The 20368-nt window shown below is 49.0% G+C and overlaps 1 protein-coding gene across 1 annotated transcript in view; it reads left to right on the forward strand.

Annotated features, from left to right (window-relative positions):
• SERTAD2 (SERTA domain containing 2) overlaps positions 1-19830 on the forward strand; it is a 25285-nt gene extending 5455 nt beyond the window's left edge. The window contains exon 2 of the mRNA XM_014964373.1: positions 17585-19830. Coding sequence (XP_014819859.1) covers positions 17589-18542 — 954 coding nt within the window. The 5' untranslated portion in view covers positions 17585-17588 and the 3' untranslated portion in view covers positions 18543-19830. The remainder of the gene's footprint in view (positions 1-17584) is intronic.
• Positions 19831-20368: the final 538 nt, after the last annotated feature.

The following is a 20368-nucleotide window of genomic DNA, read 5'->3' on the forward strand; positions in this document are numbered from 1 at the left end:
GGTGAATCGTGCTGAGATGAGCATAGGAGGGAGAGTTGCTCTTAAAATACCTCTTCCCCCCCCTTCCCCGTCGATGCACGGAAATCCCGGGCAGAAGCAGGTGCGTGCGTGTAGTTGGAATATACTTTTATTTTATTTTAATTTATTTTGTAATCGGGGCCGCTTGTGCCCTGCTCCATCCCGTCCGAAGCAACCGGCTTGACTCCGGTAAGTTATCCCGGTGCCCCAGGCTGGGGAAGGGGGGGGGGGAAGCCCACAGCCTCCCCCCCACCCCCTGTCTTCCCAGACAGAGTTCAGGGTACCCCTAAAAAGTCGGTGCTGTAGGTGCTGGGAGAGCTAAAAAGTGTTGGAGGGGGGGGAGACTTTCACTCTGCTGGAGCGAAGGTGACATATGGCTGGGCAGGACCACCCCCCCTCCCCGCCCCCCCTTGGCTGGACCTTTCCAAGGTTTTGGGGTTAGGGATTAGCCTGGCTTTTCCCTTTGGTTTTGGGTCTTCCTTGGGAGCATCGCCAACACGGGAGACACAGGCGGGGTTTTTTTTTGGGGGGGGGTTATTGTGAGTAGGGCGGTGGAAACGGTGGTGAAAAATACCAAAAACCCCGTTTATTGGGATTTCCTTCAGGGTGTGTGTGGGGGAAAAGCCCCCAAAATCCACTCCTTTTGCGGCGCCGCTTTCATTTAAAATGTATTTTGCTGCTTTGCTTTGTCCGGGATGTGGAAAGAGAAGTTCTCTTGAAGGCTTGAAAAATAAGAGTGCAGTTCCGTGCTGTCATTCCTGGCGTTTTGTGAAGCACAGCTGGAAAACCCAGGGCCACTTTTGTTGCCAATCTACGGAGGGGTTCATGAGCTTCTCCCCTGGGAGCCCTCGGTGGCTGATTTATGGCTCCGGGTCAGCTGCTGGTGTAAAATAAAGCCAATCTGGCCCATTTCATCTCCATCGGGGGCTGGATGCCCCTTGCCCGAACTTCATCCCGGTGGCAGCCGGTGTCCGGATGAGTCCAAAGCTCTCAGGATGGGGAAAAGTCCAGGCTTTTTTTCAGCGGGTGCTCGGGGAAGTCACAAGGGTGGCTCTGGTTGCCCTGGGTGGTGGGTGCTGGATTTGGCCACCGCAGAAATAAGGCTGTTACTCACACAATGGTGGTAGAGGGCTTGGCTGCCCCCTAACATCAGTTTTATGCTTGTGTCTGAGTCTCAAACGGAGCAAACAGTTTCTGTTCGGGTGAGTTGAAACGGCCAACTTCCTTTTTATTCTGATTTTTTTTTTTTTTTCCTAAGGGATTTACCTGCATAAAATACTCCATCCAGAGGAAGGTGCCTGTGTCTTAGGGTTCAGAATGTCAGAGGCACCTCGGTTTCCATCTAAGCTCCAGGGAAGCTTTCACGTGGTAAAGCCAACCCTAGAAATGAATTAATGTTTTCTTACCAGTCCCCGCTGCTCCTACTTCACATTGCTGTAAAAACGAAGCAGTTTGGTTCAGCAAGGGTAAATTGAAAGTAGCCCTTTCTGTTTTTTTACATAATGAGGGGTGGTATCTCTGGAATCTGATTTAAGGCAATGAGCTGCTAGTGGTGGTGGTAGGGACAGGAGGAGGAGGATGAGCAGTTTGTGCTGCCAGACAGGTATCTGACAGCCTGTTCCAGGGAATAATTCCATTGTCCAGGCAAGTATTGCAGCATCGAACGGAGCAGCGGCAGCTCTTCCTCCTTTCCTGCCTGATCCTGCTTCCGTTGAAGTTGGTGGTGAAAAAAAAACCACCCACTCCTTTTTTTTTTTTTTTTTTTTTTTTTTTCCCCCCTCACCTTGCTTCTGCTCCTGCTGTGAGTGCCAGCCTGTTCTATTTTTTTTTTCCCCCCCCCCCTTTTTTTTTTTTTTTTTCTGCAGGAACTGGATGGGACTGCTAACGAACGAAGCTAGACTTTGTGCATATTAAAATGCTGCTTTGATTTTTCGCATCAAGCATGATCTCTTTCTCTCTGGAGCTGATTAAAACCAAACAAAAAGAAACTCGCTAGCCGTAGGTACTTCAGGTTTTGTCTGTAGATGAAGCAGTCTTAAAGAGCATTAAATACGTCTGTAGGTGCTGGTTATTAAGAGTTGTAATTGTATTCCTTTATACACCTGCTCCTTTGAACGGAAAAGATGAAATAATGACAGTTTCTCAGTGTTTTGGTGGAAATAATGATATAAATAATCCAGGCACTGGAATTGTCTGCCTGAGAGGCATCATGGAGTTTGAGATAATGTCCTAATATCAAGGAAAACCTCAAATTTCATATTCTAATTTTTTAGCTTTTGTGAACTACAGCCGATCTTATGCAATACCTAGTTTGAAGGATTTTACCGTCATTTACACCAGCTGCTTTTATTTTTCCAATAAATAATGCATAGGGAAAGAAATTATTTTATTTTCTTTTTTTTAAGGAACTCTGACTTTTTTTCCCCCACTGATGTAAAACACTCCTGGCGCAGTTCGTCTCCGGCAGCGCTGACGCTAGACAGGTGATCCAAAATACTTGTGACTATTTCTGCTTTTATGTAACATCTTAAAGTGTAATCTGTCAAGCAAGGAGAATGCAGCGCTTTGAAAGTGTGAGCAGTCTTCTGGTGATCTACTTTTTAGAAGAGCTGGGTGGCAAGAGAGACACCTTCTTGTGTCTTTTTTTGCAAAAACTCAGCTTTTTTTGCGTGTAACCGGCTGGTGAGGAGGCAGCTCCAGTTGCAGAGGGTTCAGCTCCCAGTTACCGGGTCCAAAGATCAGGAGTGTTCCAAAGGAGAGAGCAAGGTCCAGCTACAACGTGAGGCAGGCTGGCGGTAAGCACAGATCTTCAGCCCAGATGAATCTTTCGCTAATTAATAGTTTGTAGAAAAGGGGATTTGCCAGCCTGAGAACAGAGCTCGTTTTCTGCAGGGAGGGGGATGTAGTTGCGCGTTTTCTGCCACTTGTTTTATTTCTGTGCTTCCCTTGGTGAGAGAAAACTGTGCCATCATGACATGGTGCCTGTTTTCTGTAAATGGAGAGAGACCCTCAACGCTTGATAGTTCTTAAATTCTTTTACAGAGTCAGTTTTCGTCTTTGCTGTAGTGGAGGCTTTGGGTTTGTTCATCATTACCAAGGCAAACGCTACAACAAAAAAATAAGGTAACAATGGTCACAGCTCAACACAAGTGGGGAAAGCCCGTCCTGGGAGTGCAGGGATCCCACCACGATGCCCTCTGTCTTGTGGCTCCTCATGCACGGCCACGTTTGCTTCACCGGTGGCTGCCGGTGACTGCGTCAGATACCAGGTGTCACTGCCAAGGGGCCAGGAGGAGCTGTGAAGAGGTGCTGGACCTGCAGCTGGGAGATTCCTCCAGCTCCAAGGGGGATTCCTGGTTGGGGAAGAGCCTGATCTTGAGGGCATTTCCAAGGGAGAGCAGGGACGGTCTCCAGGGGCATTGGGGCAGCTGGTGGATTCTGAAGATCCACCTCATGGATCTTCAGAAAGGGCTTTAAGTTGTGATGAGGAGCAAGGTGGTTTCAAAGGACCAAAGAAGCTGTGAGGTCACCAGGGAGCGAGGTTTTTTGGTTTTCACGTGTCCCATCTTTGAGGGCGGAGACTCACAGAGCTCAAGTGAGAGAGACCAGCCACCACCACATCAGAGTGAGTGTGGATTCGAGCGGCTGCAGTGATACTAAAACCATACTCAAAAGTCCTATGTTGGGCAAGTTCAACCCATTATTCTTCCAAATAAGGGTCCGGGTTCAGTTCTCTGCTCTTCTTCTTGATATGTAAAACCATAGGTGTTGCCGTAGAACATCTGAAGCTCCCAACCTAGACAACACCATCAGTGTTTTGAGGAGCAGTGGGCTTAAAGTGGAATTTCTTGTTAATACCGCTCTGGAATTGAGTTTTAAGTGGCGTTGAATGACACAAGTCTCAGTCTGTGTAATTATGAGGAGCCAAAGCCCGTTTGTGTTGCTTTCACAACAGTAAAGATGTATTTGGTTTCATCTGACAGCTTCTGCTCCCAGTGAAGTCAGAATAAAAACCGTATTCTTAATATAGTAGAATACAAAAAGTGCAAATGTGGGTTGTTTTCCTTTAATGTTATTTTTAAAAGTGCGCGGTATATGGAAGTAGCAGAAGCAAGAAGTTCCCTTTTCAAAGGAACCCTAAGTTGGTGGAAAGATCTAAAGTCACCCTAAAACTTGCTGGGGTGATCCGTAAAAAAACTGTCTTCTCGATTCCAGATTTTCCATCCCCCTGAGAAAAAACCCTTGCGCTGTTTGAGCCGCGTTCGCCTTTAGTGGGAACGTGACGATGATCAGCCCTTTTCTTACAGTTTCAGATTGTAGCTGGTAACATTAGTCATTAAAAAAACCCTCCTGTCGTGCCAGGCAGGCAATAAGGTTGAGGGAACTGCGCTCTAGTGAGAACCACCCATGGTTGGAGGTAAACTATGCGGATATATGTTGGGGTGGAGGTTGGAAGGAGCGTGGAGGGCATATTTGAAGCAGACTGTGCAACTGCTACAGCAGGTCTGACTAGTTTGAGATGCCTCCAGGCGGCTTTGTCTTGACTTCAGGTAGCTGCGAAATGAAGTTTTAAAACTTAATTTAAGAAATACATCATCATCGTCTTCCGGCGCCTCCACAAACTCTGTACTTTTCATGTGTTTTTTGCAGGCGGGCTTCCACCCTTGGAAGAAGCCTTCCATGGGTAGATGCGCACGTGCGTGTGTATCGTTTGTGTGTTTGTAAAACACACGTTTCATCAAGATTAGGAGGCTGGTGTTCGTGCACAAACCACAGTGTTTGGGGGTTTTTTAAAGGGTGGTAGTATTTTGCTTTGCTTGCTGTGGGTGCGTGTGAGAGAGAAGCCACTCTGTTGAAGCATTTTTGTGTACAGCACGGTTTTTGCTGGTTGGTTCTTGTGACCTGTCCCTGTGTCCTCACACAATTAGTCCAGGCTGTGGCCAGAGGGGTTTTGACTGGGGCCACTTCCACGCTGGCTGTCCCAGGGGGACGATAACCTGCCGAGGTTAACCCTCCTGTGAGCCGGCTCACCCTCTCCCTTACCCTCCTCCTCCTCCATCTGTTTGGCAAAACCGGCTCTTCTAAACAGCCCTTCCCCTTTCCTCCCCCAAGTAAAATAGTCCACAAATAACTCACGAATGAATAGGAGGGCATATTTTCTGTGTGTGTAACATACAGCGTGAAGCTTCCTGTTGCTGCTCTGCTTCCCCGCGCCGGCAGCAGAACATACGTGGTACATACGTGCTCTTGACAGTTGGGTTTTGGTTGGGTTTATTTTTTTAATTGTGGGGGAAAAATCAGTGTAATACTATCTTGGGCAAGGTGAAGGGGTTGTGCCTGACTGAAGCTGAAATGAAGTTTAGGACGTTTAGTTTCAGTTTCCTGTTCTTTTCTCCTTCTGTGTTTTCCACTCCCAATTTCCAAAGACTTCGTTTGTGGTTAGGTTTGTTTGTTCCATGCTAATTGACCTGTACTAAGCCCGCTTCAAAACACTGCTTTAATACACATGCTTTTAAAATATGCTATTAAAAGGGTGTCCCCTGTATAAGTTTAAATGATTTATTTGAGGATTTAAATGGATACACTTTTATGTGGATCCCATGGTGCCTGTTTTAAAGGGTGTCCCTTTGGTGTAGTAGTTTTTATTGTGAAATCAGGCAGGTGCCACGAAAAATGGGATCTCCCTCGCCTCCAAGCTGTAGCTGTTACATCTTGAGAATAGTTCAAGGCTGGCCAAAGTTCCTTTTATCACGTTTCAGAAGGCTCCTTCCCTGGACCTGGAAGCACAGTGCCTTATTTCAACAGCCACAAGAGCTTTAGTACACTGGACTGAAAGGCCAGCAGTTATCATCTCGTCTAACATCACTTAACACCATCTTAGCAAACTTTCCTGTCAAACTTTAACTATTTTTTTTTTGTGTGTGTGTGTTGTTTTCACTGGAGAAATGTCCAACAGCTTTTCCACCTATTTAAGAGAAACTTGGGGGGGGCGGTGTGTGTGTGCTTTTTCACAGAACATACTCCTTTGCAGGGCTGAGTTTGTTTCATTTAAGCAAAAATGTTGAAAACGACTCATGCTCTAGAGCCGCTTTTAAAAATGCCGGGGAAACACCTTCTTTCTTTTCTCCCCCTTTAACTTTCAGTATCCAGAAACTGGTTAGCAAATAAACCCTGCAGGCTAGAAATGAAAATGACTTGCCATTGCTGGGGTGTATGTTGCATTTTGCAGTATATATTTCTTGAGAGTTTTGGGGGTTTTTTTTTGGTTGGGTTTTTTTTTTCCCCTCTCCTCTTCTTCCCCCCTGCCATTTGCTGCTTTTCAGTTTGACTGTGATAATTTATTCAACAGTGTTTTCAGAGCAATAACCTACTTTTTGGCAAACCATTCAGTGCCTTCCACGGTAGCGTGGGTATTTTTTTTTTTTTTCCCCCATGTATTTATTAAGGGTCTTTGTCGAGGTGTGTGTGGGGGAAAACAAGGTGTCTTTGGGGAAAAGATGCCACGATATGCTTGAAAGCAAGGATTGGATCCCAAGTAATTATCCACAGGCGAGGAAGAACTCCCTCCTTATACACAAAGGGGTCGGGTCTCTCTTGGATGCGCTCACAGTTCTCATTAACCTTTGCAGGAATCGCGTGCATCCAGTGGAGATGGGTCCCCAACGCTCGGTCCCTTATGGATGCTAAAAATATCAGTGAGGCTTTGACGTGCCTCTGCCCGTAGAGGTGGCTTGTACAACATAACACACCGTTGCCGTGCTCTGTTGTGCAGAGCCACGTTGCAGGGGAGGAGGGATGGTAGGGGCCGGTCTCGCTGTTTCATCATTCCCCCTTGAGACTCTGAGCGGTAGCATCTTGTCATTACAGGCCGTGGCGTTTGAACGGTGAGGAGGTGTGTTTGCTGGCCTGTGTCACTTTCTGGTGGCCGTGCTAGCTCTTTTCAGATCATTTGGAATTTAATTTAGAAGTTGGGTGCTGCTTTTTAGCTGGTGCTTTGGCTGTGCCGGTGCCTGGTGGGCTTTGTGGTGGGAAGAAATGGAAGGTACTCAGGCCTTGGCTGAACTGGGCCCTGAAGTGGTCTACAGCCACCTTAATTGCTGCTTCTCCACTGCTTGAGGAGATGAACGTAGAGTCACAGAATGGTTTGGGTTGGAAGGGACCTTAAAGGTCATCAAGTTCCAACCCCCTTGCCCTGGGCAGGGACACCTCCCACCAGACCAGGTTGCTCCAAGCCCCATCCAACCTGGCCTTGAACCCCTCCAGGGATGGGGCAGCCACAGCTTCTCGGGGCAACCTGGGCCAGGCTCTCACCACCCTCACAGCCAAGAATTTCTTCCTGAGATCTCATCTAAATCTCCCCTATTCCAATTTAAAACCGTTCCCCCTTGTCCTGTCACTGCACTCCCTGACAAAAAGTCCCTCCTCAGCTCTCCTGGAGCTCCCTTCAGATATTGGAAGGCTGCTCTAAGGTCTCCCCGGAGCCTTCTCTTCTCCAGGCTGAACAACCCCAGCTCTCTCAGCCTGTCTTCACAGGAGAGGTGCACCATCCCTCTGATCATCTTTGTGGCCCCTGGTTCTCCCAGCACAGAGCTTTTCTCACCGGCTCCAGCCTGGCACCGTGCTGTGGTCCTGCTTTTTGGGACCAGCATCTCCTCCTTCCAGGCAAGGGAGGCCCAGAGTGGCCGGACTTGGGAAAAGAAACCGTGATGTGGAGCAGGCGGGGAGCTTCTTGGCTGATGCTGGGGAGGCTCGTGCTTAGAAGCCCTTGCATATTTTTCGGGTGACAACAAGCAGAGTCTGCTGAATAACCAGCTAATCGTGTAGTAAAGTCTGATGAGCTTGGCGTAGGGCTTGGGTTTGATTTCCTGCAGCTCTTGGATTTCCTGCTCCCCATGCCCAGGTGGCTCCTGGTCCATCCAGCTTTGGATGTTGACAGCAGAATGGCTCGGCATGGTACGACTTGGTTCCTGCTCGGCTTCTTCCATGATGTTGCCATGGGGAGACCCAAATGGCAGAATCACCTCATCCCAGCTCTTTGGGGTGGCTTGTGGCAGTGCAGAGTCTCAGCCTGACGAGGAGGCCTCCTCGGTGGTGGCATGGGCTCTCCTGCGAGGAGATGGTCCTGGAGGAGGATGTAAAGAGGATTCTGACCCCAGGGAGAGGGTCTTGCTGAAAAAAAATCTTACTCCCTGCTGTGACTAACCCTAATGACACAGCTCCTGGTAGCTGAAGGGAAGCGGGGGGATTCCTCCCTCCAGGAGATCCTGCTGGGGTGGGTGGTCAGCGGGGACAAGTCCGCAGCAGGGCCTGCGAAGGGCTGAGGTGGCCTTAGCAGTGGTGGAAGGCTTGTTTTCAGAAAACTTTCAGTGAAGGGCAAGACCGAAAAAGGGCAGGCTTGGGGTCTTGTTTGCATCTGCTTGGGCGCTGTCAGAAGGATGCTGGTGGGAAGTCCTGTCTGAAGCAGAACATGTGAGAGTTGACATTTGGGCTGTGTCAGGCCTCTGACATAGAAATGGCTGTTGCTGGGAAATCCCAACCTGCTCTTTTTTTTTTTTTCCCTCTTGTTTTTTTTTCTCCTCCCCCTCAGTATGTTACAAAGCCGTGTTCCCCCTCTTGCTGCCTAATGGAAAGAAGTTGTTGGAGTTGCTTGGAGCCCCTTTGCTCCTGACTTCAGCCTGGTGGCCTGGTTGAAATAGATCTTTCCACCACGCACAGAACCTGTGCTGTCTTCTTCACCTTCTCCTCCTGCCAGGGCAGCCTTTATTAATGGTTTAACAAGCTAACGAGTGCTCGTCTGATTTAAACTTGCATTGCGTTCTGCTACCCTGATAGAATCCCTAATATTATAAACACCCTTAATGACACGGCTATAATCGAGAAAACCTGCTCTCCTTTTTCCAAACAATTACTTAATGAGGCAGTAATTTATTCTAAGCTATATTTATTGGAGTCCGTTCTAGCTGTATCAGACGTGCTCTGTTTGGTGTGTTGCACTTAAGTCAAAAAACATTAAAACTGTTCCACTTCTTCCGAGGGGAGAACGTGTTACATTTAGCAAACTGACAGCATTAGAAACTGTTTCCAATTTAATAGAAGCATATGTTTCCTGCAAGACTTAACACACTGCAGAGTCGGAGATTGGAGGCTGAGACCGTGGCTTCGCTTTTTTTTTTTTATTTAAATTTTTTTAGTGTGGTAAAAAAGAAGCTGGAAACCGAAGGCAGAAGTGGAGTTTGCAGTCGCCTTTTTTTTTTTTTTTGGGTTGGTTTGCTGGCCCTTGGTGTTTTTCAGAGAGCCTTCTAAAGCAGGGCTTCGACTGGGCGGCGAGTTGGAGAAACCATCCAGTGTGGGCGGCGCGCGGCGCGTGGAAAAGGCAGTTTCTGATCATTAACCAACAGCCGGAGCTGGCTGTGCCCTCTGGGCCTCAAATAGTACAGTCGGCGAGGAGGAGGAGGAGAGGGATGGAAACAGCCGGATCACATTACAGCTTCAAAATATCGCCGGGATGCGGCGGCCGTACCGTACCCTATCGACTGCCTTGGTAATTGCTGGGGAAGGCTTCACCTGGCTTTGTGATTAATGGGGACGCTCCTTCTTTGGGGGGCCCTGGGGGCTCTGGTCTCCCAATACCAAAGCCGAGCCCCAGGAGAGCTGTGGGACTTCAGATGCTCCTCAGACGAGAGCCTGATCTTCCTCTGATGTCTCCCCTTCGCCGGGAGGTTTCCTTGCGCGGTCCCCAGCTAATTCCTGCATAGATTACCCTCTGAAAGTCACCCTCTATGGCTTCCCTTATTATTTCGATTTTTTTTTAATTTATTTTTTTTTAACTTGAGACTAGAAAAGACTGCTGTCACTCAGCTTGCTAATTGCTCTCCCCCAATCTTCATTCCTAGGTGCCTGCAGCAGGATTGGGGGGGGCTGTGTTTCTGGAGAGAGAGGGAAGCTGTTAAATATGCAGGAGGAGCTGGGTGCATCCCAACGGGCTCCGCTTCTTCTGGAAGAGCCGGGGTTCACCCATCCACCACAGGAGATGGGAAGAGTTTGGTCCCTGTGAGACCCACCTGAGAAATACCTGCCGCTTGCTGCTGGCACCATGAAGGTTTGCGAACATAAAAGCAATTCCCTGTGCTCTCAGGAAGCACAGAGCTACCCAGGAGGCCAATTTTTTTGATACAGCTCTAAAGGAGAGTTTTGTATGTGCTTATTAAACCTCGCTTGGTTTAAAAAAAAAAAAATGCTGCCAGAACTAATGTAAAATTTAATGGTCAGGGAAAACAAACCTTCTGATGGGGAATGTCTGAGTGGTGGGTCTGAAGAGGGCAGAGACCCCAGCACAGCCCCGTTCCCTGTACCTCTTGTCTAGGGTTGAGGTTTATAATTCAGGTGAAATTCAGGACAATAGGGAGACCATGAGCTGACAATGTGCCCTTGTGGCCAAGAAGGCCAATGGCATCCTGGGGGGGCATCAAGAAGAGTGTGACCAGCAGGTCAAGGGAGGTTATCCCTCTGCTATGGGGATGCCCCATCTGGAGCACTGGGTCCAGTCCTGGGCTCCCCAGTTCCAGAAGGACAGGGAACTGCTGGAGAGGGGACAGCAAAGGGCTACAAAGATGATGAGGGGCCTGGAGCATCTCCCTTATGAGGAGAGGCTGAGGGACTTGGGTCTTTTTAGTCTAGAGAAGACAAGGCTGAGGGGGGATCTCATCAATGCCTATAAATGCTTAAAGGGAGGGTGTCAAGAGGATGGGGCAAGTCTTTTTGGTGCCCAGGGACAGGACAAGAGGAAATGGGCACAAGCTTGAACATAAGAAGTTCCACCTAAATCTGAGGAGGAACTTCTTTCCTGTGAGGGTGGCAGAGCCCTGGAAGAGGCTGCCCAGGGAGGTGGTGGAGTCTCTTTCTCTGGAGACATTCAAACCTGCCTGGACAAGTTTCTCTGTAACCTTCTCCGGGTGGACCTGCTTTGGCAGGGGGTTGGACTAGATGGTCTCTGGAGGTCCCTTCCAACCCCGTGTGGTTCTGTGAGGTGTGACATGAGATCCAGTTCCTATCAGGAACTGACCAGGTTGTCAGGAGCCCTTTCTGGCCAGGCAGTGTGGAGACGTTATGCTCAAACAAGGGAAATCTGCAGGGGCTGCTGAGGAGCAGCCTTGCAAAAATAAAAACCCTCACCACGACACAACCCATCAGTGTCCAAACTGTGGCACATGGAAGGTGGTTGGGCGTCGTGGCGTGGTACGTGCTGTGTGGGTTCCCTCTGCAGAGGCTTCTCTGCTGGGATTTAAAGACCCCGGTGTCCAACAAGGATGAAATCTTGAAGGAAGGGGCTGATTTTCATCATATGGCAGCTGTCGCCTCTGAAAGCCCGTGTTGCTTATTTGGAGTGGAGTTAAACCTCGACGCCTGGGCTTTCTTCCATGTTTTTAGCAAGGCTGGGAGAAAGGTGCTGGATTTATACTGGCGTTCCTCTCGACTGGTCCTCTTCCTTTCCAGCTTTGGAAGGGAGGAGGATGCCTGCGATCTCAGGACGGTTCCCAGGTTTGCTCCTCTTTGCCATGATCCTGCAGACCAAGGAGCATCGTCCAGCCCATGGTCCTGCCCCAAGGAGTGGGGTCTTCCCAAGAGGCATCTGCTCTCCCTCTCCCTGCTGTGGCCTCGGGGATGTGGAAACGGGGACGGGAAGTGAGAGTTTTACCCCTTTGCCTCCTTAGCTCTAGGGGACGGATGCTTTGAAGTCGTGGTGGCTGGTGACAAGTTCAGGTGGACCCTGGGGCTGGATCCAGCAAGCCCTGAGATGCCTCGCGGCGGCCGGGCCTGCCCCTGCTCGCTCGGAGGATCTCGCTCTCCTCTTGCCAGTTGAACCCAGTTGGCACAAAAGGCCTTTTTATTTTGGTCCCGCAGCCATCTATGCCAAACCCTGATCCTGCTGAAGTCAGTAACAAAACACTCATTGACTCCCGTTGGGCCAGGAGACAGCCAAGGCAACCCTCAAGGATGAGGGGTTGAGGGATGGAGGAGAGGAAAATCGTATTTCATGTGCCAGGAGTGACACGGAAAGCGCTTGCGTAATTTACTGGATGGAGTCTCCCAGAAACCCTGCTGAGGTTAATTTACACCTGAGGTTTGGAAACTTTGTTTTGGGAATGAAATGTGCAAATTCAGTACTCTCTTTGCGGTTTGGGGAGCTTTTATGGGGGGCTTTTCTGTTTTGTTTTGTTTGTTTTTTTTTTTTTCTGCACACGCGTGTGTGAAGTAGTGTTTTATTTTAATTCTCCCAAATTGGCTTTTTCTTCCTCTCCCTCTTTCTCCCCCCCCCTCCCCTGTGGTGTTAATAACTCAAGATTTCAGAAAGTAACCGGTCCTACCTTAATTTTTTTTGCGTGAATCCCCGCTGCTCACATCTCTCCCTCGGCTTTCGGCTGCGTGGGGAGGGATGGGGACTCCGTGGAATGGGACGTGGGGACTCTGGACATTTTGTGCTTTTACCTTTTTGAGCCAACGTGGCCTTTGTTGTAGAAGGGAACCTCACTGTGTGTAGCTGGTCACCCTCTAGACCGCCTGACGGGTGGTGTAGACACGCGAGTGGAAATGTGACTTCTTAAAGGTCCTTTTCCACCATCCCTCTTGGTCTTCGGTTCCTCTTTCTCTTTTCTCCTCCCTGCCTGCCCCGATGAGCCAGGGAGGGACGAGTGGGCTGTGGGATTGATTTCCCAAAAAAGCCCTCAAGTCTTGAGAGGTTGTTTTAAACTAAACTGTTAAAAGCCGTTGAGAATGAACATTAAAGGGTATTTTTATCATTGGTGAGAAAACCGAATCACTTGTTCCCCTCTGGTTTTGTATACCTAGAGCCTTCCCTGCACCAAAACTCCCAATTATTAAACTCTTCAGCGACAAGGTGTAACATCCTGAGTACGATTGATAAATAGGATGCTTCTCTCACGATGTGTGCATCGTGAGCTTCTGAGTTTCTGAGCTTAATTGATGATGGTCAACCCCAGAGAACCACCCCCTCCAGGCTGATTATCTCTTCTACTGAGCCCCAACTGTATTTCTTTTTTTTTTTTCCCAGCTCTGCCTGAAGAGCGTGCGGAGCCAATAAAAGGAAGCTAAATGACATGCAAATGAAAAAAATGTATATTACTTTTGTTTTTCAATTAAGAAAAGCCAACTCCCAGACAATGCTAGGGTTTCTCTGGATCTGAGGCGCGTGCAATCGCCCTAAATGGGCAAAAAAGCAAGTTGAGTCTTTCTCGGCAACAATGGTTGGGGTCTTCCAGAACTGGAGCCAACTGGTGGATAATACTGGGGAAGATCTTCCAAGTAACTCCCCTCCCACCCGACTCCCTGGATAAATGCAGTTTTTCCATTGCCTTTCTTCAGCTTTCTGGTTCCACATGCCTCAGTGACACGGAAAACTAACTTGCATACCAAAAACCCTGCAACACCCTTTATTAAAACAACAACAAAAACAAAGCGACATCCCATCTCGGCTCCTAACGCTCGGCCCCAAGGTGCCATTTGCTGGCAGATGGATGGAAAGGCAGGAGAAATCCATCTGGCTGGGATCCCTGCTCTGCCAGAATCCGTGCACGGGAGACCCTCCGTGGACGTGACCCTTTGTCGCTCACCCGTCCAGCCTTGCCTTTGCCGTTGTCTGGCTGTCCCCATTATGGCCGTGTGACTTGGTAGAGGCCAACTCCACCTTCTGACGCTTGGGAGGGTGCGAGTACATCTCGTTTTGTCCTGCTTTTGGCCAAGCTGATCTCTTAAGTGTGGCTTTTTTCATTTTCCCAGCGGGAGCTTTGGCTGGGAAAGGGTAGGAGCAAAGTTTTTGAGCTGAACAGAGCTGAAACAGATGAAATGTTGGCATTGTACAGCTTACTTTTTCTATTTATCTATTTATTTATTTAGTAAAATGTCGTTCAGTATCTCAAGAAGCAGAAAATCTATCTCTAACGTAGGCGTGCAACTGCTGGTTGAAGGAGGTGGTTTGAAGTGTTAAGAGCAACCAGGCAAACGTTGTCCTTATACCGCAGTGGTCAGAAACTATAAAATTCCTTGTTGGAGATGGGGAGAAAAGCTTTGGAAGCCTGAAACCTGGTTGCTTTTACCCACTCCATCAGTTGGTCTAAAAAGATACTGCCTCCTTGCTTTGGTTTTTAGAATGAATAAAGCGATTTATGGAAGCTGGAGGAAAAAGTTTTTACAATTCCTGTTTGCGTGCCAGAGGAGAAGGGGATAAAAGAAACCTCTATAATAAAGTTGAGAGTCGAGGGGCTTATTTGAACCCCTGTTTTGGGGAATAAACCCCCCCTGGCTGAGGCTGGCCTCCTGCTTTGCCGCTGCAATAGTTAAACTGAGCCTTTCTGGGGAAAAGGAAACCGAAAGCTGGGCTGAAAAGGCAGTGGGTGAAATCGGGGAGTTGCCTGCTCTATTTTACCTTTTAAAAGGCCGAGCTCTCAGATGAGCTCTGGAGATGGAGTGAGATGCGAGAGCTTGAGAGTCATACGTACAGGAAACCTTGAATCATTTCTCAGCTTCCTGGAAAATGACGTGGCGAGGTTATCGTCGTGTTTACTAATGATCATCCCATGGCTCCTACTGAGCCGCTCAGAAAGATGTCTTCCCTACCAGCACCTCAGTCTCGGATGCCAACGGGGCTCGACTGGGTCCCTTTGAAACGCCTGCCCATGTCCCCTGGCAATAATAATTAATAATCAAGCCCAGGGAACAGAGTGCGGGCACCCCAAGGGTCTGTTCTCTTTATTTTGGGGGGAAGAGGGGTTGCTTTGTGCAGCGAGTGTTTTTATACGTTCCTCGCAGAGCCTGAAAAACTTCAGAACTCCCCTCGTCCCCCAGCCACGTAAAAATTTAGCCTTTAACCTTGCAGAAGGAGCAGTGGTGTGTCTTTAGGGCAGATGCTGGCCCTTTTCAGGGGGAGGAGATAGTGGGGAGGGACAGAAACCCTCTCCCTCTCCTCCTCACCCATCGCTGCTTTGAAAACAAACGGGCTTGGACTCGGGGCAGGGGTTTTGATTCCTCCTGCCAGCCCCCTCCTGCTTTTCTGGCTCTGCCTGTCCCAAGTGGGAAGGAAGCCCGTCCGTCCATCCGTGGTGGGGCTTTGACCAGCAAAGCTCCCCCCCCTCCTCGCACCCCCAGCCCCACGTGGGCAGCTCTGCGGCACGTCCCCGGGAGCCGCACCAGGGAGCAGGGAGAGGAACCGGGCTGGGGCAGCCAGGGCTGAATTTCTGCGGTTTTTGTTCCGCCGAGATTCCCGGCGTGGGGATCGCTGGGAGCCGGCCAAGGAGCTTGGATGGCAGCCGACCCCTTCCTCCGCTCCGCTCCGCTCGCTCCCTGGCCCCCGCCTTTCCTTTTTCTCTTTTTTTTTTTTTTTTTTAATTGCATAATACGCTAGAAAATGATCTGGATTTGGGACTTATTTTTAACCAGAAGAGGCTCGCTTCTCCCACTCTGATTTAGCGTCCAGCAAATCCTTTCTGAAGCTCCTTCGTTTCTGCGCTGAGACCCTGACTTCTTTTGCCCCCTCTCTTGCTTTGTGAGGGGCTCTTTGCATTTAAAGGTCTGTCTGGGGGATGTTTTGCACGTCCCTGGCTACCTTGTCCCTCCGCAGGCCCGGTGGATGGCCATCAAACTGGTGTTGGACCAGCCTGGTGCAGTCATGGACCAGGGGAAAATAGTCATGGACCATGGGGGAAGTGGGAATTGTACTCAAATAAGCAAAGTGAGTTTTGTCTCCTGGATGATGGACACATAATAAAGCTCATACAAGAGGATTTGGGGTTAAAAATCTACATCCCTGTTGCAACTTCTCTCTGGGTAGCTGGAAAGCATCTTCCACTTGTTTTTTTTTATTTGTTTGTTTGTTTTGGTTTTTTTTTTTTTTAATTAAAAAAAAAGGAGAATGGTCATGGCATTTTATTCGCATTTTGTTAAATGGATGGTGGTGGTTGCTGACCCCCGAGGCCCCCACCCCCCCGTTGAGATGCGTACGGTCACGGCACGGCAATTCCTTCGTTCCTCCCCGTTTGGGGTGGGGAGGGAGGGGAGGGATCTTCGTGTCACAAAAATAATGGTGACAAAATGAGGCTGGGACTGCTGCGCCGCGTCGAGGAACGTTTCCAGGCGCTCGGAGACATCCTGGGAGAGGCAGCGCTGGGGAACGAACTGCCCTACTTAACTCTGAGCTCAGAAATGATTTATGACAGCAGGGCAAGTTTTGGTAAAATTCCCTTGGTTTCCCTCTTTGAGATCTGCCGCCGTCTGACCAGGAGAACAGCACAGGCGTTGGTGCTGATTTTTTTTGTTCTTCTTTAGAAAGCCCTTTGGCCTCTTTCTGTTCTGGAATGGAACCTGGCGTGGATGCAGTCCCGAGGGAGGAAGGTGCTTTGATGGGGGGAGTGAAGACAAACAGTGTGTGAGGAGGGATGGCTGTTCGGTCCGTGGCCAGCAAACTCCTGAAAATCTCACCGGAGGAAGCCGTGGCCAGGCAGGAGCTGAGGGAAGGATTTCCAATACCACCAGCTGAAAATGCTTCAGCAACCTGCTGCTGTGGGCAGAGATGGGGATGCAGTTCATCCCCCCCCAACCCTGCCCATGTGGGGGTCAGGCAGGGTGCCCGCTCCCACCCGGAGAGGGAGTCTTAGAGCTCCCACCCGGAGAGGGAGACCTTAGAGCCCCTTCCAGTCCCTAAAGGGGCTCCAGGAGAGATGGGGAGGGACTCTGGATCAGGGAGGGGAGCCATAGGATGAGGGGGAAGCGTTTTGAACTGCAAGAGGGGAGATTTAGATGAGATCTCAGGAAGAAATTCTTGGCTGTGAGGGTGGTGAGAGCCTGGCCCAGGTTGCCCCGAGAAGCTGTGGCTGCCCCATCCCTGGAGGGGTTCAAGGCCAGGTTGGAGGGGGCTTTGAGTGTCCCTGCCCAGGGCAGGGGGGTGAGACTGGATGGTCTTTAAGGTCTCTTCCCACTCAATCCATTCTGTGATTCTATGATTCTGTATATCCTGCTGTGCCAAAGGGTTGAGTCTCCCGACTTCACCAGGGAGGTTTCTCTCCGTAGACAGTTGCTTCATGAACACACTTTTGAATAGAGGGAAATTTGTTGCAAGGACCTGGGTGTGTTACGTTTGTGTTCCCAGGCAGAGCACTGCAGCAGTCAGGAAATTTAGAGGACTGTTCCGTATCGTACCGGTGGGTTGTACAGATATTTGGGGACCACACGCTTCACCTGCGCCAGAGTGAAATTTGCTGCCACCTTTTATTCCAAGCAATTCCTGCTTGGAATTTGCCAGCGTAGCCGGGCTTAGCCACGATGCTTCTGCTTCCCCATAATGCTGCTGAGGGCCAGGAATGAGTTCTTTACGTGGCCCCGATTCCTCTCGTGACTGTCAGGGGTAGGCGAGGAGGGGACAGAGGAACCGATGGGACAGAGGGACCAGTCCATCCCCACTGCCTATGGAAGGAAGTAGGTGGGCTGGGGTAGTGAGAAGAACAAGCTTCAGGCTTTGCTGGCTTCATCAGTCTCTTCTCTTTTTTTTTTTTTTCTCCAGATATATGTTGGGGAAAGGAGGAAAGCGGAAGTTTGACGAGCATGAAGATGGGCTGGAAGGCAAAGTGGTGTCTCCCACTGACGGTCCCTCTAAGGTGTCTTACACCTTACAGCGTCAGACTATCTTCAACATTTCCCTTATGAAACTTTATAACCACAGGCCATTAACCGAGCCCAGCTTGCAAAAGACAGTTCTAATTAACAACATGTTGAGGCGAATCCAGGAGGAACTCAAACAAGAAGGCAGCTTGAGGCCCGTCTTCGTCACCGCTTCCCAGCCCGCCGACCCGCTGGGGGACAACTTCCGCGAGGCCCAGCCGGCCTTCAGCCATCTGGCCTCCCAGCCCCTTCTCCCCGCCGACCTGGTAAGCACTACGCCCCTGGAGTCCTGCCTCACCCCGGCCTCCTTGCTGGAGGACGACACTTTTTGCACTTCCCCGACGGTCCAGCACGATGGTCTGACGAAACCGCCACCTCCTGCTCTCCAACCAGTAAAGGACAGCTTCTCCTCAGCCTTGGACGAAATCGAGGAGCTTTGTCCAGCACCTACCTCCGCAGAGGCAGTAGCAGCCCCAGCAGCAGCCGCCGCCGCCGGTGACTCTAAAGACCACCCCAACGAGTCCAACGGCCAAAAGGCCGAGGGCCTCTCGGAGAGCAGAACGGCCGAGTCGAAACTCATGGACCCCCTGCCCGGCAACTTCGAGATCACCACTTCCACGGGTTTCCTCACAGACTTGACCCTGGATGACATTCTCTTCGCCGACATCGACACGTCCATGTATGATTTCGACCCTTGCACGTCCGCCACGGGGGCCGCCTCCAAAATGGCGCCCGTCTCGGCAGACGAGCTCCTAAAAACCCTGGCTCCCTACAGCAGCCAGCCAGTAACTCCAAATCAGCCTTTCAAAATGGACCTCACAGAACTGGATCACATCATGGAGGTGCTCGTTGGGTCTTAAAAATAGAGAAATATAGCAACTTTTTTTTTTTTTTTTAATTAATTTTAAGTACCAGTATATACACTCGGTAGGATTTCCATAGTTCCCTCCCAGCCCCCGATTCACAGCACTGTGCATGCGTCCTTGCTTGCCTTTTTGGAAAAGAAAAGGATCACACACTAGTTTTTTGCTTCGAGCAGAGTTGGAGTGCCTTCATCCATGTATGACCACTTCTAATGTATTTTTTTTTAAAGTGGTTCCTCACGGAAGACCGAATATCCTGGTATAAGGAAAGAATTATGTATCGTAGACGACGTTATGTTATTACAAAAACAGGAAAAAAAAAAAAAGAGAAAAAAAAAATTGTCAGAGCTAAGCACAAGGATTATGTTGGGGAAAGCTGTAAATTGCATGTGCATATTTGTCTATTTTTTCTATAAGTTTTATTGCAAGAGGTAAAAAAAGTTTTATTATTTAGATAATCTCAATACCATTTTAGCCCCGTATAGGTTGACTTTAGCAATTCAGCCTTTGGGAGGCATTAACCTGCTCCTCTTTAAGTGTTGCATTTACATGGCTGTTTAGAAACTGCTGCCCAAATTTATTTTATATTTTTGTACAGATTCTGCAGTTTATGATATTGTTTTTTCTAAAAACAAATGCTGTTTATACACACAAAAAAAAAAAAAGAAAAAAAAATAGCTATTTTGATAGGATTTGCTCACATAGTTCCTGCATAATTCAGATGTACAAGAACCACTTGTACTTTTATACAGAGTTGTAACGTTTTATATGTGTATGGTGCAAAGAGAAAAATCGGATCAAATAAGCCTGCAGTTGGTTTCCCTGAATGCAAACAAACAAAAAAACAAACAAAAAGAAGTGCTTTAAGAAAGGGCTGGGAGCTGATTCCCCCAGGAGTGTCACGAGTGTTTGCTCCCCGCCGTCCCCACTGCGCACTACTGTGATTCCCCACACTCAGAGCCATGTCCTTTCTCCAACGCCAAGCCCTTGGCAGGAAAAAAAAACAACGCTGGTGGAACTTCACCCCCAGGAGCTGGAGCCCGTCCCACCTCCACACGGCAGAGCTTCCCTCACCCCGACGCTCCCGGTGACCGGTTCGGAGGGGTTTTGGGGTGGGGGATTAGGGGGGGACGGAGGGGGAAAACATGCCCAACGTCCCACTGAGAGCCAGCCCCACGGGCAGGGATCTTCCCGACCCACGGGCAGAAGAATTGGCCCTTTTCTTGGAGCGTTTCTCTCCTTCCCACCTCCCTGCGCTGAGTGCTGGAATTAAAAAAAAAAAAAAGACACCTGAGAAGTCTTCTCATTACTGCACCAAGAGCATTTTTTGGTTTTTGTTTTTTTTTTTAAATTTTATCTTTTTTGTTCTGTTTTTTTAAAAGTTCATTGTGGTGTACATTTAATTTAAAAGAAAAAAAAATATGTTTGCAATGTATCATGCCTATTGCTGAAGTCGCTACGGCATTTTAGGTTTTGTTGTTTTTTTTTTTTCCAATGGTACTTTTTAGCTGTCGAGCGCCGGTTACAACCTATATTGTTGTATTGACATGCCTATGGCTTCTTTAGGAATTAACTTTTATATTTATTTAAGAAACTTTAAATTATGTTTTACGTTCATTTGGCAATATTCAGTCCGTTCTGCTCCCTTCTTGTCATGGATGAAAATTGGGTCTTGCCTGCCTTCGCAGGAGGCGGCTTTTTTTTTTTTTTTAAGAAATTGGCACTTTAAACCGGGCCATATGTATTTATTAATTAGTGTATCGTAGGTGGGGGGGGGGGGGGACAGGGGAATGCACACAGCACGGGGAGAAAAAAAAAATGTT

The sequence above is a fragment of the Calidris pugnax genome, unplaced genomic scaffold, assembly GCF_001431845.1.
Source record: "Calidris pugnax isolate Ruff unplaced genomic scaffold, ASM143184v1 scaffold219, whole genome shotgun sequence".
Taxonomy (NCBI): Eukaryota; Metazoa; Chordata; class Aves; order Charadriiformes; family Scolopacidae; genus Calidris; species Calidris pugnax.